Below are 24778 nucleotides of genomic sequence, written 5' to 3'. Positions count from 1 at the left end.
GGTCGGGCAGCGGGGAGTCTGCGCGGGCCTGATGTCCCGGCGGTCGCCAGAGGGGGTGTCGGCTGATCCCCGCGGTGGGCAGAAGCGTTGATTTCCTGTTCCTCGGTCTCGGGTCTGCTCGGCCACTCACCGCGGCCTCGTTTGCAGGCGAAGTGGGCTTCCTTGCCGAGGACCGGCGGATCAACGTGGCCGTCACCCGCGCTCGGCGCCACGTGGCGGTCGTGTGTGATTCGCGCACCGTTAACAACCACGCCTTTCTGAAGACCCTGGTGGATCACTTCACGGAGCACGGCGAGGTGCGCACGGCCTTTGAGTATCTCGATGACATCGTCCCTGAAAACTACTCCCACGAGAGTTCCCAGGGCCACGGCCAAGCTGGTGCGAGGCCCCGGGATCCGGCCGCGGCTGCCGGGAAGCCTCCTGGAAGCCGGCCGCGGGAGGGGGTCCAGGAGGCCCTGGCGGCCGCCGGGCTGCAGCGGAAGACGCCTGGCGGGAAGCCCTCGGGCCCTGAGGTCGGGTCTCAGCCCAGCCTCAACGGAGGCGGCCTCTGCCCGGAGGCCGCGGACGGCGGAGACCGCGCGGACCGCTTCAGGGCCGAGATAGCGGAGTTTGTGGCGAGTGAGAACACGCGGCTGGAGTTTCCCGCGTCCCTGAACTCCCACGACAGGATGTGGATCCACCAGATAGCGGAGGAGCACGGGCTGAGGCACGACAGCGCCGGCGAAGGGAAGAAGAGGTTCATAACCGTGAGCAAGAGGGCCCCGCCTGCCCCGCCGCCTCCAGCGGGCGGCCCCACGGCCCCCGGCCCCACGGAGGCGGAGCCCCCTCCCGGGGAGCAGAGCGGCCGGGACCCCCCGGATCTGAAGGCTCTGCACCTGGAAAGGCTGCAGAGGGAGAAGAGCCGGCGGGAGCCGCAGGCCGAGCAGGGGCAGCGGGCCTCGCGCTCAGGGCCGCGCAAGTTACCGGAGAAGAAAAAGAAAAAAGAAGCAAAAGGTAAGCGAGTTTACCTGAGGAGAGCGCAAGCTCGGTGTCCCCTTAACGGGGGCGTTTGCCCCGTTTGAAGTCCCCCGCCCCCTCCCCCAGAATTGGGACTTTCTCTTGGTGCCACGGCCCTGATTCCGCGTCCCGCGCCTTGTTTGTGATCAGTTAGGTGTGAGCTCCCCGAGGGCGGCGATTGGCCACAGTGGCCTCTGCCGCCCCCCCCCCCCCCCCCCCCCCGGCTCCTCAGGTGGGGCCTGGCAGGTAGGCAGCCGTCGGGGTGCAAGAGCCAGGAGGAGGGGACGAGGACTGCATGCAGGAGCCCTCGGGCAGTTACGGACCCCCGTGCGGGCGGCAGCCTCGTTCGCTCACAGCCCAGCTCGCTCGTCCGCCGTCCCGGGTCCCCATCCCAGGAAGGGGGCCGCCTGCGTCCTGCGCTGCCCTGTGGGGCTGTTTGCTCTGCCCCCGTCCCGCGCAGTGGTGGGGCATCCACGGGCATGACGTGGATTTCCTGCAGACTCTGGGTAAAGTCGTACTCCCGCTGTTGTCCTCTGAGCAGGGCCACCGAGCGTTCCCTTCTTTCACCGAATTCCCGGGAGCAAAGCCGCGTGGGAATCACAAGCGCGATTCCTGGTCTGTGAAAGCACCGCAGAGCGGGGGGTGCAGCCGATGTCATTCTGGGGGACTTAGTGGCCTCTAGGCGCCCGGCCGTGTGCTGGGGAGCGAGGTCAGCCCTGCCGCCCAGGAATGGGTGTTCTGGCAGAGGGTGGAAATGTCAGGTGCCTCCTTAAACCACACCAAGAAGGTGCTGAGTGCCGTGCAGCTGAGTGAGGGCAGATGCCGGGACGAGATGACAGGAGGACCTGGGAGAAGGTGTGTGGGGTGGTCAGTTGAGGACAGAGCATCCTGGAGAGACTTTGCCCCATGTAGGGGACGGTAGCACTGCTTAGTTTTGAAGCGTTCCTTCAAGCCGCCTCCCGATTTCGCCTTGCCGCTCAGGTCAGAGCGTGACCCAGCAGGACGGGTCCCCAGAGGCTGTGCCGAGGTCCCAGCAGCTGAGAAGCAGAGGCCAGTCTGAGCGGGCCCCTCGGGCCACGGCTGGGGGCCCCCGCGGGGAAGGGTGCCACTGAGTGATCAAGGGCTGCCTGTCCCTCTGGAGGGCTGGGGGAATGACAGGTGCTCAGGCCCGTGGTAGAAGCGGTCAGCGCTCTGTCGATGAGATCTCATTTTCCGGTTGGGGCCCGAACGCCGTCTGCCTGGTCCCTGCGGCGTGTCCCTTTCCCGAGGTTGCCAGTGAGCAGCCAGCACCTTCTCGGGCCTTCTCCGAGCTCCCCTGGTGCTGCTCCTGGGGCATCAGCACATCTGGCCCGCCTTGCCCTCCGTAGAGCTCGCCTTCTACCACGGCCCGTCCGGGGGGACGGGGAGGGGCACGTCCCCCTTCACAGGTGGCCCTGCCCGGAAGGGTGGCAGTGGCTGCAGCGGGGGCACTGGGAGGCCCTGTGGTGTGCCGGCTGCCCCCCTCCCCCGTCCCCTCCGAGGCTGACCTGGCCCGTGTACCTGGCCCCGCGGTGCGCCTCTCGTAGAGAATCTGCTCGGGGAAACGGCTGCCTCGCCTTGTCCGTGCCCGTCAGCCGCATAACTGACGAGAGCCACCTGGCTGGTGCCCCCCCCGCGCCGTGTTCCCTGCGTGTCTGTGTCTGCGTGTGCGTTTGTGGTGGGGGCGTGTGTCCCACAGAGTTACGGGTGCGTGTGACCTCGTGTTCTTTTCCACCCGTGAGCGTTCCGCAGGAACTTTCCAGGACTTGTGCGTGCCTGGTCAGGAAGCTTACGGCCCCCTGGCGCTGGGGCCCGTGACTACGCCGTGGTTCACCTGGCCGTCCCGGGTACGGCAGCGTCCGTTGGGTTTCGTTTGTGCAGTCGATGGCGTGAGGCGCGTTCTTGTCTTTAAACGTGTGCTCAGCGGAAGAGGATGTGCTTTCCAGAGGCGCTCTCCGTGGGCCGCCACTCCTTCCGGGGAGTCCGCACGGTGCTCGCACCTCCTGGCGGTGACGGTTACTAGCTCGCTGAGGAAGGGCCGCCCCGGGCTGGACGGACACCGGGCCGGACGGAGGGTCATTGCCTGTTCACTGAGCCCGAAGGCAGGAAGCTGGGCAGAGCGGCTCCGTGGGGGTGAAGGTGGGTCCAGCGGGGGGTTCTCGTCCTGCTTCTGTGTCCTTCCCCCCCGCGTGAGTGACGCTTTTCTTCCCCTAGGACACGTGGCCATAGACTTGCCCGGCGAGGAGGACTTCGACGCCCTGGTATCGGCCGCCGTGAAGGCCGATAACACCTGCGGCCTTGCTAAGTGCACAGCCAGCGTCGCGACCCTGGGTCAGCTCTGCCTGCACTGTGGCCGCCGCTTCTGCCTCAGCCACCACCTGCCGGAGGTGCGCTGGCCCTGCTGGGGCTCGGGGCGCTGGGCGGGGGGACGGTGGGGCCGTGTCTCCGGGGCTCGGTCCTGGCCAGATGCGCTCCCGACAGAAAGGGTAGCGGGTCACGAGCACGGAGTCTTTTAAAGCGGACACAGACCTGGGCTTGGTTTCTGACGCGTCACATTACAAACCCAGCCGGTGGGAGTTCCGGGCAGAGAGGATCTTGTTTAAGCGCGTTTGGGGTCTTTCGGTGGCATAGTAGAGGGGAGCTGGGGCCTCTGGCCCACGGTCTGAAACGGGCTGGCTGCCTGGCTGCTGCTTCATTCGTTCCTTGAGCAGGAATGGCTGGGATCTCCGCCCGGGGGGGCACGGGCCGTGGGGACCTGGGTGTGAGAGCAGTGGATGGTGTCGGGTGCCGAGTGTGTGGAGGGAGGGCCTCTGGCAGCAGGGGTGGGGAGCCGGGCCGGGGAGGGCATGTGGGCAGGCCCCCGGGGAGGGGGCGCATGCATGCAGCTGGGAGCAGAGCAGGGGGCAGGGGGTCAGGGGTGGAGGCTGAGAGGGCCTGGCTCTGGAAGCTGCGGGGAGCGTTGGAGACCTGGCCGGGGTGCGGAGGAGGCCGCCGGCAAGGCTGGGAGGTCCTGGGGCCTCCCCTGGGGCGGGCAGTGGGGGGCGTGGAGGGGGCCCCTGGGCCCCTGAAGTGGTTGTAGGTGACGATGAGAAGGGGAAGGAGGGCGCACGGTGGCCCCGGGGTTTCTGGTTTGGGCCGTGGGAGGAAGGCAGTGGGGCTCTCGGAGGGAGAGGGAGGGGCGGGCACAGGGGAGGGATCGTGGCACCTGGGACGTCACCGTCCTGGGCCACCTACGTGGGGGTCCTCACGGTGTCCCTACGCTCTGGGTCAGGGGTTGTAGTGCTTGCCCGCAGGGAGCTCTGCTGCCTCCGACCCTGGAAAGGGTCTCCTCCCTCCCCTCTCCCTCCCTCTTTTCCCCTCTCTCCCCCCTTCTCTCCCCTCCCCTGCTCTCTCCCACCTCCTCACCTCTTCTCCTCCTTCACCCTCTCTCCCTTTCTCTACCCCCTCCACACCTCTCTCTCTTTCCTTCCTCATCTTTCCCTCTCCTTCTCCCCCCTCTCCCCCTCTTCTCCCACCCTCCCCCTCCCCTTCTCCCCTACTTCCTCTCCTTCTCACTCTCCCTTCCCTCCCTTCCTCTCTCTTCCTCCCCCCCCTTTCTCTTCCCCTCCCCCCTTTTCTTTTCCTCCCCCTTCCCCTCCCCCCTCCCCCCTCTCTCCCCTCCCCCCTCTCTCCCCTCCCCCCTCCCCCCTCCCCTCTCCTTCTTCTCTTCCCCTCACCTCCTCCCTCATTCTTTTCCTCTCCCTCACACCCTTCCTCCCCTTCGCCTCCCCCCCTCCCCCCCGGCACATGCACACTTTCTCCACACACAGGTGTGCAGTCTGTCGATGCCTGTTGACAAAGCGTATGGTGTTCTAGAAAGATTTTCATCCAGAATGTTTAGAAATGGCCAGATGCCAGGTTTGGGAGGCCAGTGTGCGTTACTGGCATGGCCTGTGCTGGTCCCTGGTGCCGGGCGGTGGGAGCCCGCAGGGGCGAGTGGACCGTGCGGTCCCCGTGCCTTCCGTGGAATAGCCCGCCTGAGCACGGATGCCGCTGCGGGCCGGGCCGCGAGTCTGTCTGCTCTGAGCTGCTCTGCGGGATGAGGCCCAGGGCTGGGTGGCAGGGACCTGGCCTCAGAACCCGCTCTGTCACCTGCTCCCTTTGTGACGTGGGCAAATTCACTTCCCCTAAGCCCTCACCGAGGTGCCGGGAGGAGCAGCAGGCCGGTGCTGGGTGTGGAGGAGGAGGGCCACCCGGAAGGGGCAGGAGAAGGGGATGCCCGCCGAGTGGGGAGGGGACGGGCGCGGCACAGGGGTGTGGTGGGCTGTGCACAGCGGGCTGGGTGAGCCGCTGAGCTGTCTCTTCTGGGGCCTTGCTGAGTCCAAACTGGGTCCCACCCGGCAGTTCCCAAGGAGGCAGCCTTCATTTGTGCAACGGGGAAGCCCAGGCTTTCCAGAAGAAGCCGTGACTCGCACACGTGGCACCGTGGCCTCGGTGCCCGGCGCTGGGGAAATGCTCAGGGGGCTCCTTCTGTCTTCCTTCTCCTTTCAAGAACAGAAGGGGTCATGTCAGAGCGTCCTCGAACCGCCGGGGCACGTCATTAGCTGATGCACGTTTCGGAGCTCCTGGGACGGGCCTAGCACTGGGGTCCGGTTAGAGAAACGGCCTGTCGCCCGGAGCAGCCTGCTCGTGCTTTGGCTGCGTGCTCGTGAAAGGCGGTGTGGCTCGCGGGGGCTCGCGCTCTGCTTCAAATGCCACTGCTGGTGGCACACACAGGTGTGATGTCCCCCTGTCAGAGGACGGCGTGGCTAAGCCGAGGGCGGGGCTGGAGGCTGGTGCGGGTGCTCCCTCCGGCCCCCCCAGCCCTGAACGTGCAGGATCCGGGTGCAGGAAGGGTAAGGAGCCCTCCAGGACCTCGTCCGGGGGCAGCAGGCAGAGTCGCGGGACCTTTGTCCCCACTTGGCTCAGCACCGACTGCTGTGTGCCCCCCAGATCCACGGCTGTGGGGAGAGAGCTCGCGCCCACGCCCGGCAGAGGATCAGCCGGGAAGGAGTCCTCTACGCCGGCAGCGGGACCAAGGACAGGTCCCTGGACCCAGCCAAGAGGGCCCAGCTCCAGAGGAGGCTGGATAAGAAGCTGGATGAGCTGACCAGCCAGAGGAAGAGTAAACGGAAGGAAAAGGAGAAGTGACGGGCTTGTGTCTCTGAAAGAACGGGTGAGGGCGAGCATGGCTGCCTTCTGCTTCCTTGTGGCTGCTCCCCGTGACAGCGTGCAACCCGACCCACCTGCCTGTGCCACGGCCATGTGGGGCTCGGGGTCTGGGGGAGAAAGGGTGGGCTCTTCTAACCTGACGGGAGGGTGCCTGGGCATGTGGTCAAGGCCAGGTAGCCCTCTCCCCGGGCGTGCCCACACCCTACCTCCTCCCCCTCACTGCCAGGACCATCGCCCGGTGCATTCTCTCCTTCCCGGTCAGAACCGAACCCCCCCCCCCACCCCCACCCCGTCTGAATCTTGGGGTGTTGCCATGAGGGTCACTAAGTTCCGTTGGAGACGTGCCTCTGTGTCCCCTGCCCAGGTCCGATGCCCCCTCAGGCTTTGTAAAAGTAAATCCTGTCAGGGCCCGGCCGGCTTTCGGCCCATCAGAGTGAGGGAGAGCACCCGAGAACTCAGCGCGCCTGAGATGAGCTCTGAGAATGTTCTCCGGGGCGCTCCTCCCGCACGTCCCCCTGCAGCTGGCTCACCCTCGTCCGTCCGTCTGTCTCCTGTCCCCTGTGGCTGCCGTGAGCCACGCTGTCCCGCGGGCGGCAGGCACAGCTCGGGCTGCGCCTGCGAGGTCTGGAGGGCCCCTCGCGTGTGGCCTGTGCGGGCCCTGTGTGGGTGGAGGTCTCTGCCAGCTGCCTTATTGAAGAGAGCCTCAGAGGCACGTCCTGTTTTAGTCCCAGGGTGTTATTTGTGTAAACGGGATAGAAATTATCTGAGAAAACAATAAAGACATATGCACATCACCCGGTGTTTGTTACGTGTTCGTGGGGAACGTGCTGTCCCGTTTGCTCACGTCTCTTTCGTGGAGCGAGGGGCCCTGAGCTCAGGGTGAGCTGACGTTTGCTCTCAGCTCTTGGCCTCCAGAAGGCATGAACTACACTCTGAGCGAGGAGGGGGACACACAGGGCCACTGCGGGGGGGGGGGGGGGGAGCTTGTCCCGTTAACAGATGACAAGAGGAGGAAAAAATCCCCGTCCTATTTGCCTTTCTACCGGTTGGGACGAACGTTTGAAATCGGCAAGGTCGGAGAACCAGGCTGGGCTCCGTGGCAATACCGTGGCAGAGCGGCTGCCCCCCGAGGGAAGAAAGAGGGAGGTGCCAGAGATGCTGCCTCCCTGGGGGCCCGGGGGTCTGCCCTCCCCCTCATGTCCACCCGCCTGCTCTCGCCCGACTCGCGACGTCCTCTGCCTTCCTTCCACCAGCCCCCCCGGCCCCCCTCGCGCAGACCTCGCGTTCTCTGGCCCTGCGTGCCGTTCGTGTCTCGGCCTCCCTGACCGGGCGTTCGAGATGTCTGTGTCGTCCTCGGGGGCCTCCTAGGCCTTATCCCTGTGCCGCTGCCCCCCCCCCCCCCCAACGCCGTTTATTCAGCACGTTTATCGCCTGTGTCTTCGGCGCCAGGCCCGCGTACGTGGGCCACTCTGCTTTGCCGGTGCTGGGCCACCGTCTCGTGGGGACAGCCCGTTCCCACACGCAGGACGGTCGGGTGCAGTCCTCACCGCCCCCAGCAGCCTGTGGCCGGCGGCAGGCAAGGAGATGACCGCAAGGTGGGGAGTTCCGTGCACACGACCCGCTGCTTCACCGTTGTTGACGGGCACAGAGGCGCTCTCCTGGCTGCTGAGGACGCTCGCTCGCTCTTCCTGTCTTTGTGGCCACAGCCACGGCAAGGCCAGGTTCAGGGACGGGCCAGAGTCCGGCCAGGGAGCATCAGGGTTCTGGCCTGCGCTCCGCACGCAGATGCTGAGAAAGATGTTGGCCGTTCTTCCTGAGGGTGTGGCTGGTAGCCAACCTTCCACCTGCAGGAAGCCTGTCCGCAGGAGGGGAGGAGGCCGACACGGAAACAGCCAAAAACTGGGGGAGGGAAAGAACACGATCACACTGTTTGAGCGCCTGGATCCAGCCGCACCTGACCCCCACCCCATTCTTCCCGGTGTCCTGAACTAGTCTCCTTTCTCAGCTGAAAACAGTCTGTCTTGAGGTTCTGTCACTCGCAGCTAGAATGACCTTTGCCGGTCCCGTCGTGCCTTTGTGTATCCCATTGGGTGTACCCGGCCCCAGCAGGGAGGCGGTACCGAATCAGGACTCCTCTGCTCCTTAGAGAGGGAGCGGGTCTTGTACCTTCACCCACGTGGTCTTCCCGTGAGCCATCCTGCCAGGAAGAGCTCAAAGAAAGGCCGCGGGGCTTGGGCTGGGGTCGTGGGAGGCCTCCGTGAGTCCCCGCCTCCCTGAGCCTGTCCGCTCCTCGGCGATGAGCTCACGGGGTTGAGAACCGTCTTCGCCTCTCCAGCCGTGCCGACAGGCCCACAGAATGATCGACGGGCAGCGTCACGTGTTGCAAGACCTGGGTGTGGGTTAGCAGGCTCCGCGGCGGTGGCCCGGCACGGGGTTCGCTGTGGCCCCCACGCGCCACCCCCCCCCCCCCCCAGAGCCTTCACCCTCCACCGCCGACCTCCATTCAAGCTGGTCCTGACGCATCGTTAAAATATCAGAGTTGACCATTGCAACGCGTAAAGCTGCCGTTTGTCGCCCCAGAGAGACCTTGTTGGGACAATGTCCTACATTAGCCCCCCAGACAGGAAACAACGTGCCAAGCCTGACATCTTAGCCCGTGAGTGCGGTCTGCCGGTAACCCGCAGGCTGCAGCCCTTCCTGGGGGAGCAGCCTGGAGCGGAGGGGTCCCTTCCGGGTGGGCGTGCTTCCTCTCCTCCGAGGCACCCAGCCGGGAGCCCTGCCTTTTCTTTTGGGGGGAGGGGGCACCATGGCACGAAACGGAGCCCCTGCTCGGAGTGTGTCAGCCCCGGGGCGGGGGGGTGGTTCATTCTAGATTCCCCCCTTGTGTGGCTCATGCCTCTGTTTCCTCATCTGTAAAGTGGGTAAATGACAGGACCCGTCTCCCAGGGTTGCTGCAAAGATGAGTTGCTTGAAAGTCACCAGGCCCCCAGAACGGTGCCTGGTGCTTCAGTGCTCAGGGGGCGCCCGCCTCCTTGTCGTCTCGCAGAGCTGCGGCAAAGGTGAGGTGAAACACACAGCCCTCCGCTCAGGGCCGAGGCGAGGGCGCCCAGGGCCCCAGGCGCCGGTCAGCTGCCGGCAGAAGGTGTGGGTGCAGCGAGCCCTGGCCCTCCGCGCGGGCACGCCAGGCTTCCTTCGGAACAGCAGGGCTCAGCCTCGCCCCCTGCCGGCGGCCCAGGCTGCCCACTCTGTGTTTACCCGGGTTGTTTGGAGCGTTACCCGGAGGGACCAGTGGGCTGACGGGCACCGTGCTGCTTTGGGACCTTTTAGGCCCAAGCTATAACCTGGCACTTAAAAGGAACTGTGTTCTGTGCCAGGAGCACTGCAAGAGCTGCAGCCTTATTTGGTCTGGAAACTTCTTTGCTTGGAGGAAAAGCGGGCTAAGTAAGCAGACTTCTCATCCGGGCGGGCAGATTTTTAATTGTGCTGGGGATGAGGCGTCCGGTCCGAGGGTCCTTCTGTTGGTGGCCGCCCGGCCGCCCGGCCCTGCCCTCAGCGGCCAGCGAGCTGTCCTGCTGTGCTTTATTGAAGGTGTGATGGTCACGCCGTGAACGTGAACTCTGCCAGCCATCACCCCACTCAACTGCCTCGTACCTGTTTGTAGTTATCAGGCCCGAAAGTTCCCCTCTGGCCTTAGTTTGCTGAGAGTTTTTGTTTATTTGCTTGTTTATGAAATTGTAAAAAAAATGTTTCATTTTTGGGAGAGTGCCAGCGGGGGAGGGTCAGAGAGAGAGGGGGACACAGAATCGGAAGCAGGCTCCGGGCTCCGAGCCATCAGCACAGAGCCCGACGCGGGGCTCGAACTCACGGACCGCGAGATCGTGACCTGAGCCGAAGTCGGACGCTCAACCGACTGAGCCACCCGGGCGCCCCACGTTTATACATTTTTTTATTTTTTAAATCATGAATAGACATGGGACTTCATCGTATGCTTTTTCTGTGCCCGTTGAGATGGGGTTTGTCCTCGGTTGTATGAATATGGCCTGTGGCATTAGTTGATTTTTGTGTGTCAGATCAGCCTTGAACTCCTGGATAAATCCCACCTGGCCACGGTGTTTAGTTTATGTCTGTGTTGTCGAGAGGGATAGGTGACCAAGGAATATTTGGAAACTACCATTTTGGGACCTGCTCCAGATCACAAGTGACTCTCCTTCTATGGGGCAGCCACGGTTGGGTTCTTTTTGCGAAACGAGACAGAGAAGTCGGGACCGGAGGCACAGACGCGCCGAAGGGTCCCCCCACGGAACGCAGCGCCCAGACCGTCCTCCGTTGTGATGCCCCTCACGTTAGCCCTCACCCGGAGCGCAGCATCAGCAGGCAGGGTGGTCCCGGCCCGGCTGGCCTGTCACCTCTTGGGGTAGACGGCAGCGGGCCCCCACGTAAATGCCATGCAGGGTGGGCTTTAGGGGCGAGGTGGGGGCTGCAGCTCTCGTGCCTGCTGGTCAAGTCATGTACACGGGCTGTCGCCCCTCGGAGGAAGGGGTGCCAGCTCCTGGTTTGCACAGCGCTGCCGTGGAGGCTGCTGGCGGCCCTGGCTGTGGGCAGGGGTGCGGGTGCTGGGCTGGGATCACACCGCCGACCCTGCACAGGGAATTTCTGGTCTGTCCTCGTGTCTTTCGCACTCTTTCCTCGCGTGGAGAGGACAGAGCCTGTGGCTTCCTCCTTCCCGCCTTCCTCCCCCGCTCCCCGCCCTTAGACCCGCCCTGGCAGACCCCATCCAGAGTGCGAGCTCGCTCTCTAAATGTTCGGGAAAACGCCTTGACGTGGGCGGCCAGCGCGTCGTGGGGCAGGGTCCCGGGAGCCGCAGTGGTCCTGCCCCTCGCTCCCACGTGCGGCCGCTCAGCTGTGCTCCGGGCGAGGCCTCCGCCAAGGACTCTATCGGTGGGGCAGCGGGGCTCTCAGGCCTCGCCGGGGGCACCCCCAGCCCCGTCACGGAGGGCGGCCCGCGTTGCAGGAGGCCGAGGTGACATGGCTGGTTTATGCCGAGAGGCACCGCCCCCCACCCCCGTCTCTGAGCCGGTGGAGAAAGTTTTAAAAACACAGAGCCACACTCGAAAGAAGATAAACATCCGTGTTTTTTCCAGGCACCGAGCAGGGCGGTCAGCGGCGTGGACGCTGTGGACCCGCGAGGTACCTGGTGTGGCGAGAAGCAGGAGGCGCTTTGCCGTGGGTGACAGGGACCGCAAAAGGGCCGATTCTGAGCCGGGATCGGAGCCAGGTTCACGCACTGAACCTGGCAGCCGGGACGGGACTCCCCGATTCATCACAGGAAGAAAGGCTGTTCCCCTTACTGCGGCCGCGTAATACATTGACCCGAAACTGTCGTATGAAACAACCAGTTACCACGCTCGTGGGTTCTGGGGCGCGGGCAGATTGACTAGCCCTTCGCCTCCGGGGGGACAACTGGAGGGACAGTCTGTCCCCCAGAGCTGCCGCGGGGTCAGGCTGACGGCCCTGGTCTCCAGCCAGCTCCCCCTGAGCCCTCCCTGCTTCCCCTCCGTCTTCTCCCCAGTGGCCTCTCCCAATAAACCCCACGCCCTGGAGTTCCGTCTCGGGCTCGTGTCCCGCAAACTGGGCCTGAGCCGCTGTGCGCACAGCCTCGGGGCTCCCCGCTGACGATCGGCTTTGCTGTCTGCCCCCAATGCCGAGCGATGAACTAGTCACATCTTCCCTTGGATGTTCAAGACGCATCTCGAACCCAGCGTGTCCGAATCCGTGCGGCCTCATCTGTCAGCCCCTCGGTGGTGGGCTGAATGGTGACCCCTGAAAGATACGTCCACGTCCTAATACCCAGAACCTGGGGATGTGATCTTACCTGGAGAAAGGGTCTGCAGGGGTAATGAAGGATCTCGAGAGATCATCCTGGAGGCCGGTGGGCCCTCGACCCAGTGACAGGTGTCCTTGTAAGAGATGCACAGAGGACAGACACACGAGAGGAGGGGATGACCGTGTGAAGTTGAAGGCAGGGTCCCCAGAAGCTGGAAAAGGCAGGAAGGACACCCTCCCCCCAACCCCCTGCAGAGCCTTTGGAGGGGGCGTGCCCACACCTTTGGATTGCGGAAGCCAGGAACAAAGGAATTACTGTTGTTTTCAGCCTCCCGGTACAGCTGCCCCAGGACACTCACACGGCCTCCAGATCTGGAACTTCATCCTCCAGATCCCCCAAATTCTTGCAGTCATCCTGTCCCCCCTCATTCTCCCACACTCCACACCTGTCTGCCAGCAGCTCCTCTTTGCTAGGCCTTCAGCAGGTGCTTACCTGCCCCCTGGGTCCCGGCGCTGCCCCCTCATTGTTCCCCTGTCTTCACCCCGGGGCCGCTGGCTGTTCCCATGGAGTTGGGACGAGGGACTGGGGTCCTGTTCTTCCCTGGCCCTCCGAGTGTTCCCCGCCCCCCCAGCGGTGGCAGCTGTCTCCTGCCCAGACTTCTTCTGGTCCTTCCAAAACCAGCCTCTTGCCTGATCTCAGAGGCCACACGGTGCCCCCTGTTCTGTGGGGCCCGCCCCGTGAGCTGCTGCTTTCTGGACACCCTCTGTGCCCCTTTTGTCCTCCCAGGGCTGACGGTGGTCCCTGGGACGGTGGCTCAGGTCCTTCCCTCTGTGGTTAGCACAGTGCGTTTCCCTGCTTCTGCCCAGGGGAGTTTTCCAAAACTGTTTTCCTGATTGCTGTCCTCTGTGTGGTTTCTCTCTGTCCCCTTCCCAGAACACCTCCCAGGCGTGTGGCAGGTCTGGGCCCAGGTTCTAGTTCTTCTGTCCTCTTCCGTTTCTATCTCTTGGTCTTTTGCATGAAATATTTTTTTCTGAAGCTTATTTATTTATTTTGGGAGAGAGAGCGCGCGTGCAAGCAGGGGAGGGGCAGAGGGAGACAGAATCTGAAGCAGGCTCTGAGCTGTCGGCAAAGAGCCCGACGCAGGGCTCGAACCCACGAATGGTGAGATCATGACCTGAGCTGAAGTTGGACGCATAAGTGACTGAGCCACCCGGGCACCGCCCCCCCCCCCTTTATTTTAAAGGTTATTTTATTTATTTTGAGAGAAAGCATACGTGCGAGTCGGGGAGAGGGAGAGAGAGAGGATCCCAAGCAGGCCCCACACTGTCAGCTCAGAGCCCGACGCGGGGCTTGAACCCACGAGCCGAGAGATCATGACCTGAGCTGATATTAAGAGTTGGATGCTTAACGGCCTGAGCCTCCCAGGCGCCCTTGGATGTCCTTCTCTTTGTGTGGGAGCCCCCGCCCCACTGCACCCCGGGCCCCGAGGAGCATCCCCTGTTTTACCTGCTGCGCAGACAAGACCTGTGTTTAGTCCTCGCCGAGACTGGGTCGGAGCCTTCACTGAGGGGCACAGCGGTCAGAGGACCTGATTCCCGCTCCTTCTTTTTTTGGTGGTAAGATAAACGACAATACGGTTTGCCATTCGAATCCTTTTAAAAGGGACAACTCGGTGGCATTCACTGCATACACACTGTTGTGTGGCTGTGACAGATGGAAACTCTGTCCCCGCGAGACACTGACACCCTCCCCCATTTCTCCCTCCCTCCGCCCTGTACGCATCCGTTAGCGGCCCCCCCGCCCCGCCCCCCAGTCCCTACAGACCCGTTTGTCTCTATGGCTTCCCTATTCTGGACATTTCGTATAAATGGAATCACCCAGCGTGTGGCCTTTTGTGCCTGGCTTCCTTCGCTGAGCAGAATGTTTTCGAGCTTCCTCCACGCGTCAGGATTTTATCCCTTTTGAGGGCTGAATACTATTTCGTATGGCTAGACGACACCGTATTTATCCATTCGTAATGAATTACCCATCCAGTTGGTAGACATTTGGGTTTTTTCCACTTTTTGGCTGTCGTGAATCGTGCGGCTATGAGCATTTGTGCACAGGTTTTATTTCTTTTGTATTTTTTTTTAAAGATTTTGTTTTATTTTCCTAAGTGAGCTCCACACCCAACGTGGGGCTCCAACTCGGAGCCCCCGAGACCAAGAGCCGCGTGCTCCGCCGACAGAGCCAGCCAGGCGCCGCGGGACGAGATTTGACATGAACGTATTTTCGCGGCTCGGGCATGTGCCTGGGAGCGTAAGTGCTGGCTCATGGGGTCACTCCGTGTCCCCCAGACTTCTTGAAACGCACACGGAACTTCCTGCCTGCCCTCTCAGCCGGGCTCTTTAGAACTCTCCGGTCCTTTGGCCCTGACTGTCCTCTGTGACGGAGGCGTGCTGGCCAGCTGCATTTTTCCAGCGAGGACACGGAGGCACAGGGCAGTGAGAAGGCGGGTCTGGCCTCCGCGCCTCTGCCCTGTGGCTCCGAGGCGACGTCCCTCGGACAGAGGAGCTCGTCTCGAGCCTGTGTGGACCGGGCCGGGCCTGCGAGGGGCGCCCGCGGGACACTTGCTGGCCGAGCTGGCGGCACAGAGCCGGACGCGGGGCCCGAACTCACGAACCGCGAGATCGCAACCTGAGCCGAAGTCGGACGCTTCACCGCCTGATGCCCCCAGAAGTTACTTTAGTCGCTGGCCGTGCCGCGTCCCCCGGCCTCCGAAGTTTCGTTTTATGCCAGGAGCCAAGAATTGTTGTATTGGTTCTTGAAGAAAAAGGTGTAGAAAGAATGATGAGCACCCCTGCGCCCCTCGTGATTTGCTGACTCAGCCCGGCTGTTTCAGTGTTGGGCAGACCGCCCTCCACATGCTTTTGCATAATTTTGCATAGTCGCCATCAAGCTGTTCATCCCCTTGTGTGTTGTGCTGTTTTTCACTGAACGAGTCACAAACATTTCCCGTGTTTTTTGCCTTTGTCACAACTGTCGTTTTAAAGAGTCTCACAGTCTCGCATCATGGGGCTCTCCATAATTTAGTAAACCATCCCCCTAATGTTTGTTCTTCAGATCAGGAATTGGCAAGTATAGCCCGCAGGCCCAGTCTGGCCCAGCACCTGTTTTGTATGGCCCACAAGCTAAGAAGGGGTTTTCCATTTTTATTTTATTTTATGTTTTACGTTTATTTATTTTTGAGAGAGAGAGAGAGGGAGGGAGAGCGCCAGAGAGAGCGTGTGAGTAGGGGAGGGGCAGAGAGAAAGAATCCCAAGCAGGGTCCACACTGCCAGTGCAGAGCCTGACGCAGGGCTCGAACTCGAGAACCATGAGATCATGACCTGAGCCGAAATCAAGAGTCAGACGCTTAACCGACTGAGCCACCCAGGTGCCCCAGGTTTTCCATTTTTAACGGTTGAAAAAAAAAAAAATCCAGGGGCACCTGGGTGGCTCAGTCAGTTAAGCGTCTGACTTTGGCTCAGGTCATGATCTCACGGTTCATGGGTTCGAGCCCCACGTCGGGCTCTGGGCTGACAGATCGGACGGAGCCTGGAGCCTGCTTCGGATTCTGTGTCTCCCTCTCTCTCTGCCCCTCCCCTGCTCTCTCTCTCTCTCTCTCAAATATAAAATAAAACATAAATTTTTTTTTTAATTCAAAAGAAGATCTATGATAATGGTATAAAACGCACACTTTAGTGTCTGTTAGTAAAGTTTTATTGGAACACAGCCTCGCCTACTTGTTTACTGTTGTCTATAGTTGCTTTTGACTGAAATGGCAGAATCCAGTAGCTGTGTGGGGACCATGTCATCCTCAAAGACTAAAATGTTTCCTATCAGTCCTTGACAGGAAAATGTTTGCTCACTCCTGATTAAGATTATTTACAGGTTTTTTTTTTTTTTTTTTTTGGTTCTGCACTTAAAAAAAATTTTTTTTTTAAATGTTTATTTTATTTTTTTAAAAGAGAGAGACAGAGACAGAATGCGAGCAGGGGAGGTGCAGAGAGAGAGGGAGACACCGAATCCAAAGCAGGCTCCAGGCTCTGAGCTGCCAGCACAGAGCCCAACATGGGGCTCAAACTCATGGACCGCGAGATCATGACCTGAGCCGAAGTCGGATGCTTAACCGACTGAGCTACCCAGGCGCCCCTTGGTTCTGTACTTTTTTAGGTGGCACGTGCTATCTAAGCTTTGGGGTACAGTGGGACATAGAATGAACAGAGCATGCAGGGTTCTTGAGCCCTCAGGGCTGGAATGTTCTGGAAGTGATGTTGGGTGGGGTGAGGAGAGGGACAGTGAAATAAGATTGTCTCAGAGAGTGGCCAGGGGAAGCTCATGGGGTCTGGGAAGTCCTCTCCAAGGAGGTGACACCCAGGAGGTGTTGTTAGAACTGAGATCTGAATGTTAGGAAGGAGCAGCCATGCAAAGACCATGGAGAAGGACATTCTGGGTCAAGAGAATAGTGAAGGCAATATTAGCTGAACCGATTGGGGTAACCATTTTGCAACATATGTAAATCAAATCATTGCACTGTATGCCTTAAGCTTATAGAGTGATGTTTGTCAATTGTTTCTCAAACTGGGGCAAAAAAAGAGTGAGAGAAAATACTCTGAAACAGGAACAAGGTGGACACTGTTGAGCCAGTAGGAGGTGAGTGTGAGTGGGACAGAGAGCGATTGGATGGTCCAGGTGGGGCGGGACCTCAGAGGCCATGGAAGGGAGCTTGGATTTTACTTAGAGCCACCCTGTGTGAGGGTCCTTGGCAGGCCCCCAGGGCTTGTAGAAAACAGGTTGCAGGGTCAGAGAGAGTGCAGGGTTGATGGAGAGAATTGGGTGTGTGGAGGATATTTTAGAGGTTGGAACTTACAGGATTGCTGAAAGGATGTGGGAGATGAGGGGTTGAAGAGAGGGGTTAAGACACCTCCTCGGGTTTTGGCTTGGGCAGCTGGGTGGATGGGGTTATAATTCCTGAGACAGGGCAGATTGGGAGAGGAATGAAGTTTTGGAGCCAGGATCTGCAGGACTGCAGGGACTCTGCCGATGGTATGCTAGGTCTGTGGAGCCTATTAGACACCCAAGGAGAGATTTTTTAAGAAGTCAGGTCGATAGCAGAGTTTGAAGCTCAGTAGGGAGGTGGGTGATGGGATACAATAGGGGAGGGGGAGTCACTGACTCCACGATGCATTTAAGGCATGGGATGGGATGGGCTCATGCAGGAGGACAAATCAGGGTAGAAGAAAGAAATATGGTAAACTCTGACTACATTTCCTTCTTGGACAGCTCTTTGTTTTTACTAGTTATTCATTGCCTTGTTTTTCTCATTTGCTTAATTTTCTATGTACTTTTCACAAATTCATCCTCAGACATTCTCACAAAACTAAAAACCCCTCTTTCTTGGTTTTTGGTATTAGTGACTTTCCTGAGAAAGAGTGAATGGGAGGTAGTTGGTTTTTGGTTTTGTTTTGTTTTTGAGGACTTTTCTTTATCTAGTCTCAGTCTTGAATTGACAGTGTGGATTCTAGGTTGAAGATCGTTTTTACCCTGGCATCAGAAGGCATTATCTTCTGCTGTTTTGCTTCTTCCCTCAACACCCTGCATGATCTGTTTCCTCTGAGTTCCTTTCTCCATTTTGTTTTGGCACCTCGTCTTTCATGTTTAAAAGTTCCCTGGAGATCATGGACTCTATTTTTATTTTATTGAAGAGTGCAGTACTAAGAGCTGATGGCAAACTCTGTTGGGGGGGGGGGGGCACCAGTGATTACTGGTTTCACTATCAGTTTATAGGGAAGGGCTCATTAGTTTCTTTGGGAAAACCTTACACACTGTCTGTAGGTCCTACCTCTTGGGCAGGCCACTTCCCACAGTATGGTAGACAGACTAATGGCCCCCCAAAGATATTTGTGTCCTCATCTCCAACGCCTGTGTATATGTGACCTTAATGGCAGAAGCTACTTTGCAGATGTAATTAATTTAAGAAACTTGCCATAGATTATTCTGGATTGTCCATGTGGGCCTAATTAAGTCCTTAAAGAGGGAGGCAGGCATGGGAGAGACAGAAAAGGTGAGCGGAGAGAGTGATCTGAAGGTGTTAGCCTACTGGCTTTGAAGGTGGAGCAGCGGCCACAGCCAGAGAATGCAGATGGGCCACTAGAACCTGGAAGAGACAAGGACACAGATTCTCCTCTACAGCTCCCAGAAAGAAGTCGGCCCTGCCCATCCATTTCAGACTTCAGACCTCCCAAACTGTACGACAATGCATTTGTGTGGTTTGGAGCCACTAAGTTTGTGGTCAGTCACGGCAGCCCCGGGAATCTAACACACGCGGTAAAGAACCCTCCAACCTTCCACCCGGCGAGCTGGGGGGGCGTCTCTCTGCTCTGACCAGTGGGTGCTTCTGCTTTTTCTTCCGTTTTCAGAATGGCCCCTCATTCCTGTTCTTGGCCTTGTCGCTGGATACAGACCTGAGGTTGGTTGGTTTTACAATGGAGAATACTAAGCATTTGTTGACCAGTGCGAATTTGTGCCGGGCTCTGAGTTTGCGGAAGAGTGTGAAACACACACTCGCTTTCCCACCTGGGTGCCCACCCTCTGGGGGCTGAAGAGCCCGTGGGCCAAGTTCATGGATTCTGGAGCCCAATTCTTGGCTTCTGAGTCCACTTCTGCCGCCCCCTGGTTTGGTGACAGGCCACTCAACCCTCACCCCCCCCACCCCAGCTGCCTCAGCCGTATGAGGAGGGTGCTCCTAACACCTGCCGGTGCTGTTGGGTACCGGGCGGTGCCTAGAACCGTCCCTGGCCCCCAGTGAGGGCTCCTGACTGCTGCTTAACAACCACGTGGCGAGTGTCTCACGTGCCTGGCATTACGCCGTCCTTCACCTGCTTTCTCTCATGTCCTTTTCCCTGTGGCCCCATAGGGTTGATGTAGTGGAATCTTTCCCTGGGAGAAATTCCCTGGAATGGGAAGTCTTGGGTCAGTGTCGCAGCTGGGGATGGGGGAGGGAGGGGAGTGCTGTAGTCCTCATGCTTTGGGGCCTTACTCAGCACACCGCCCCCCCCCCCCCCCCCCCCCCCGACCAGGCTGGGAAGGGGGAGGCTGGTCTCAGGCGCCCCTAGGATCCAAGGCCCAGAGGCCAGGGGATCCCGCGTGGGGATGTGACTGGAGGCAGTTGGCACGAAGGGGGCTCTAGCAGGAGGCAGCTTCAAGCCCTGCGTCTCTACCCCGGACAGGACTCTCCAGCCCTGCTGGGGAATCCTTTTTAGGAGGCGGAGGGTGGGGACCAGGCACAGCAGGAGCGTGGGTGTGGTGTACTTGGGGCTTTGCTCCGGGAGCCACTTGGCAAAGTGGGGGCTGGGGGTGGGGCTGGGAGGGGCTTGGGGCGGGCGGGGCTGGAGCTTGCGTGTGAGTGGAGCCGGGTGGAGCCCGGGGCGTGGCTTACACAGAGGGACCTGATAGGGCGGGTGCTGGGATTGGGGCGGGGCTTGTCTGGGCGGGGCCGGGGCGGGGCCGAGTGGCAGGCGTGGGGTTTGCACCGGACGCTGGTAAACAGAGAGAGCGTCCCTCTCTCTGACCAGGTTTTGTTAGTGCAGGACCGACAGCCTGGCCCGGGGGAGAGGCAGCCTCGGGTCACTTGGAGGGCTGGGCGCTCCGCGAGGTGGTCCCTGTGCCCGGGCGGCCCGTGTGCCTCTCTCGTGGGGCCCGAGATGCTTATGCGTCCTCATTGCAGGGTCTAGGGGCTCTCTTAAGTGGCCGTTTCTTTTCTTCTCCCCGCTCCCCCATCACTGCTTGAGAAGGGAGAGGAGTTTGGGGAGGGAGGAAGGCTTAGTGAGATGACAGGCCATTTGTCCTTTTCTCTCTGCATTTCCCTCTTCCGCGTGCTCCTGGCTCTGCCCCAGTCAGACTGCAGTGCGCCAGATCTGGAAAAGGCAAAAATGTTCCCTTTGGCAAAAAGGAGGTGAAAGGAGCCTCTGGGGGCAGGGGATCTTGGCAACAGAGTGGACTGGCAGGGAGGTTGTGTACTATCATCCTGGCTGCCCCGTCATCCTGGCCTCCCTCGGTCACCTTGACCTCTCCTGGTCATCCGGGTGCCTCTGGCTGTCCTGACTGCCCTCTGTTTACTCTCCCTGAGCAAGCCCCGAGCTCTCCACGTTTGAAGTGGAATTTCCCAATCAAGAATGAGTACAGCCCTGCCACACAAAATGACACATAGACCATGCAAGAGCCAAGTAAGTCATGGCCTTATTTGGGACGCGAGCTCATCCTCTGGGAGCCTGCAAGTCTCCTGGAGGGTTGACATCTTTTACCTGACCCTACCTGGACCCGGGACAGGATAGAGAGGGCCTGGGATGGCTCAGGCAGGGCTGGGCTGGTTAGACGGCTCTATAACCCACTACAGACCCCTCATTGGAGGGGCCCAGGATTTCGCCTTTGGAATAATGCTTCTCAGTGCCCAGTGATGGATGGATGCAGGACCTGTGTGTCCTTTCCACATTGAAGACTGGTAGAGGGTGGATTGTTCCCATTATACAGATGGGAAGACAGCTCAGAGAGGGTGCAAGATGGGCCCAAGGGCACCCAGGACAGTGGTGATGGAGCCAGGGCCAAAGCCAGTCCTTTCCCTCGATCACTATAACAGCTCAGTGAGCTCTTTATGACTGACTCCTGGTGGGATGGTAGAACCAGGGCACAGGCCTGCTCACTGTAGTGCAAAGGTGCAACTCAACTCAATTCCCAGTGGTTTACAAGTGATATAGCTAACAGATAGGAACACAGAGAAGATGAAAGTCAAAGGAGGCAAGAAGAAACAAGCACCAACCAAAAGAAGCCTGGTGGAGCCAAGTTAATATCAGATAAAATAGATTGTAAGGAATAACATGACTAGGATCGAGGATGATAACTTCATAATTTATCACCAAAGCGCCAACTCCCCTGGATGACATAACACTCCTAAAGCTGTATGCTCCTAATAACATCATCTCAAAATTGATAAAGTTAGGTAGCAACTCATGCATGGACTTGTTTTTTCATTCTGGAAGTCAGGTGTTGTGTTTTTGTTTTGTTTTGTTTTGTTTTTGATGGACTTCAGTCTTGGCCAGCAGCCTTGGGCAAGGCTGAAGAGTCAGGCCCTCCTCTTGGGGAGTTTGCCCTGCAGAAGGGAGAAAAAAAAATCACAGATGCATGAAATAGTTGGAGACCAGTGGCTGGCACTAGCTGAGGAACGTGTGGGTTTTGTACTGTAGACACACTCACGCTCACGGATGGCAACACCAGCAGGTAGACACATTCCTTCCTCTCTCATTGACACAGTCACACACGTGTGCCCACAGGAACGATCCTCCCACCCAGGTGTGGGGGAGGATGCTTAGGGGTTTCATTTGAGGAGGGCCCTCTGGGAGGTGAACTGTGGACTTGAGCTATCTGGATTACCACTCTGCCTCACCGCTGTGGCTTTCTCCCTGTCCCTTGTCTGGACTCCCACAGTGTGCCTACCAGTGGGCATCCCACAAACATGTCCTGGGCCCCTGTCTTCCAGGCATCATCCTAGGCCTGGAGCACAGCAGTGATCAAAATGGTCATGGCCTCTGCCCTCTTGGTGAACACGTAAACACATAACATATCGGTCAGTGGTGAACATACCAGGGAAATGAGGCAGATTGGGAGTGTATGTGTATCACACTTTTAAAAATATTTATTTTTGAGAGAGAGACAGTGTGAGCCAGTGGGGGAGGACAGTGAGAGAGGGAGACAGAGAATCCCGAATCCCAAGCAGGCCCCACCCAGACTGTCAGCACAGAGCCCCAGGTGGAGCTCGAACCCACTAACCATGAGATCATGACCTAAGCTGAAATCAAGAGTCAAACGCTTGACTGAGCCACCCAGGTGCCCTATGTATCACATTGTTTTATGTCAGGTGATCAGGAGAGGCCTCTCTGAAGAGTTGATGTTTAAACAGTGACCCGTGGAAACTGAGGAAGAGAGCTCTGTGCACGGCTTGGGGAGGGGTGTTCTCGGCAGCGGGCACAGCGAGTGCAAAGGCCCTGAGGCGGATGCTTGGTGGACTGGAGTAAGTCCCTGAGTCAGGGACACCTTGCAGGCCGTGGCCACGACTGTCACTGCCCGGGAGCGTGTGCAGGAGGTGGGAAAGGGCCCAAAGGAGAGTGTGGAGGGGGCGAGGGTGTCCCGCATCTTGCGAGCCGGTAGTGTTATTCTCACTGGGTCAGACATGTTGAATGCCTACCGTATGCGTGGTCTGTGCAGGGTTGGGGTGTGTCTCCTGGGGGGCACTGACGCAGCAGGGTGGCAGTCACTTGGGGGGGCTCTGCCCACCCCTGCTCCCTGTTCTGGCATGCAGGTCTCTGGGTGAATGGGGCTGGTGCAGAGGCCCATGGTCCCGACGGATCCCGTGGCCCCGGATGCCCCCTCCCCTCCCAGCACCCTCCCGCCCGGGCCAGGTCTCCTAGAAACGCTGCTCCCATCGGGTCCTGTCTTCCGGGGTGCCCTTCTCCGCCCGTCCCGCACCACCGACCTGGCGACTCTGTAGCCACACCCTCTCTTGCCCACGGCCCACGGCCCCGCACAGCCTCCTGCCAGTGTGGAAGGTGCTGCCCATGTGGCTGGGCACGGGGTGGCCGCCCTATCTGGTCACCGTGCGGGCTGGGCTTTCAGCTGCTGTGTGCGCAGTAAGGCCCTGAGGCCATTGAAATGCGGAACCACCTCCTAATCGGTTGATGCCTTGCCCCTTCCTCGCCCCCCTTCCTTGCCCCTTCCTGGCCTCCCCCCACAACCCCCACCATGGCCTAGCTGCTCATCTTCTTGCCCAGGACCCGCGGGACCTCTCTCTCAACATCAGATTCAGCATCTGAAGGGTGGGCACCCGGCGGCTGCCCAAGGCTGTGGAATGCCTGCCTCCCACACCTGACTGGTGTCAAGATTACTCTGTATAAACGTGCCTGGGTGGCTTGCCCGCCTCCTCTGTGTCCTGCCCTCGCCCGCAGGACCCGGCTCATACTGGCCGTTTGCCAGTTAAGCGGCCACTGGGCGCTCAGAGTCGGGGAAGGGCAGGAGCCGGGCGGGGAGCCGTGGGGCAGAGCTGTGAATGGCCAGCGTCAGCGGGCGGCCCCGGGGCAGGGGCGTCCGGAGGTCCCACTCTCGGCTCGGACCTGGTTGGTGCTGGGGGAGGGCGTCCGCGCTCCAGCACAGGCTCCCCGCTCCGCGCCCTGCGGAGCACGGTCCCCAGGAGCTCACGCGGGCTCGCGCCGCCCGGACCGCCCATCGGGAAGTAGATGACAGGCTGGGCGCTGTGGCTCGCGGCCGAGGACAGGCACTCCGGGTGGCGGAACACAGTCTTCGTCCGCCGGGTTGGGGGTGGGGGGCGGGTCGAGCCAGTAGATGCCGAGGGGCGGGGAGGGCGCGGGTGAGGAACACCAGGACAGAGGCCGGGATGACCGCGAACGGCGGCGTGGGCCGCGGTCGCCGTCAGGAGCTCCTTTGAGTCTGGATGACGAAGACCGCGCTGGACGGGATCGTGACGGTCCCGGAGCTGCCCCGCGTGAAGACGTGGAGGACGGTGTCCACGTGGAGCCCTGCCACAGGTGGGCGTTTCTGGGCGCGCCGTGGAAGGACAAGGCCAGCGTGGTCGGCAGGAGGGGCAGCAGCCGGAGGGTGGCCCGCCCCGTGCTTGTCACAGGTGGGGACGAGGACTGAGAGGCAGGGCTGGGTGCCGGTGAACTCCAGCGGGCTCAGGCCTGTGTGCCGTAGGCCAGGTGCCTGACACCCCTCGTGGCTCGCGGGGGCCGCCTGGGGGCCGGCGTTCAGGATGGTCAGGCCCGAGGAAGACGAGGTCGGCCGCGGCCGGGTGGAGGACCGACGTGCCCGCAGCGCCCCTCTGCACGGGGAAGCTCAGCGGCCGGGCCACTGCGCCTTTGCCCACCATGGCACCCACGCAGGGGAACGCGGCCAGGGCGCCGGGCGCCTGCCGGGCCCCGCGGATGAGCTTCTCTGTGCGCGGAGGCCCGCGGCAGGTGGCTCTCTGAGGAAGGCGTGCAGCCGGACGGGGGTTGTCAGGGGCCGTGTGACCCTCACGGGGCGGGGGGGAGCGCCCCGCCATCTGTCCCTCAGGCCGGGAAGCCGCGTGTTGTGTGCTTAGAGGGAATTAGCACGGGGTGGGGGAGTAGGTGGTGCATTCAAATAGAAGTCATCAAATGAGGAGGGAAATGATACCGTATCTGGGATTTGCTTTAGAATGTTCCGCAAGAAGATGGGGCGCGCCCGGGTGGCTCAGTCGGTTAAGCGTCCGACTTCGGCTCGGGTCATATCTCACGGCTTGTGGGTTCCAGCCCCGCATCAGGCTCTGTGCTGACGGCTCGGAGCCTGGAGCCTGCTTCGGATTCTGTCTCCCTCTCTCTCTGCCCTTTCTGCAAACTCTCTCTCTCTCTCTCAAAAATAAACACACACACACACCAATGAGTTGCCATTTTTGCTCTTTGGGCCCCTCCCTCGAGCACAGAGCTCCAGACTGGGGTGCCCAGGGGAGCCAGAACGTGTAAAGGGGGACATTTCCAGCCATCACGTGGCACAGTGGCCGAACCATCATCTTCCTGGGCTGTGACAGTGACAAGCCGTTGGAGGGTCCCCATGCCGGTCCTGGATGCTGGTGGTCATGGGCAAGGATGGGCCCTGTGGAGCCCCGAACGACGCAGGAAGGGGGCAGGCAGTGAACGTGGAACCCTG

At 60.3% G+C, this 24778-nt stretch overlaps 1 protein-coding gene across 6 annotated transcripts in view; it reads left to right on the top strand.

Moving 5' to 3' along the window:
* IGHMBP2 (immunoglobulin mu DNA binding protein 2) overlaps window positions 1-24778 on the top strand; it is a 97364-nt gene that overhangs the window by 19475 nt on the left and 53111 nt on the right. For 3 of the 6 annotated variants that reach the window (XM_081790222.1, XM_081790223.1, XM_081790224.1), the window contains 4 exons: window positions 148-993; window positions 2767-3153; window positions 3229-3401; window positions 5986-6998. In XM_081790222.1, the coding sequence (XP_081646348.1) occupies window positions 148-993; window positions 2767-3153; window positions 3229-3401; window positions 5986-6183 (1604 nt within the window). In that variant the 3' untranslated portion in view covers window positions 6184-6998. The other 3 variants (XM_078433790.2, XM_078433791.2, XM_078433792.2) reach the window with 3 other exon arrangements.

This window comes from Panthera onca, chromosome D1 (assembly GCF_046562875.1).
Source record: "Panthera onca isolate mPanOnc1 chromosome D1, mPanOnc1 haplotype 2, whole genome shotgun sequence".
Classification (NCBI taxonomy): domain Eukaryota; kingdom Metazoa; phylum Chordata; class Mammalia; order Carnivora; family Felidae; genus Panthera; species Panthera onca.
Note: the sequence above shows the minus strand (reverse complement) of the source record. Positions and strands in the feature narration are given on the sequence as shown.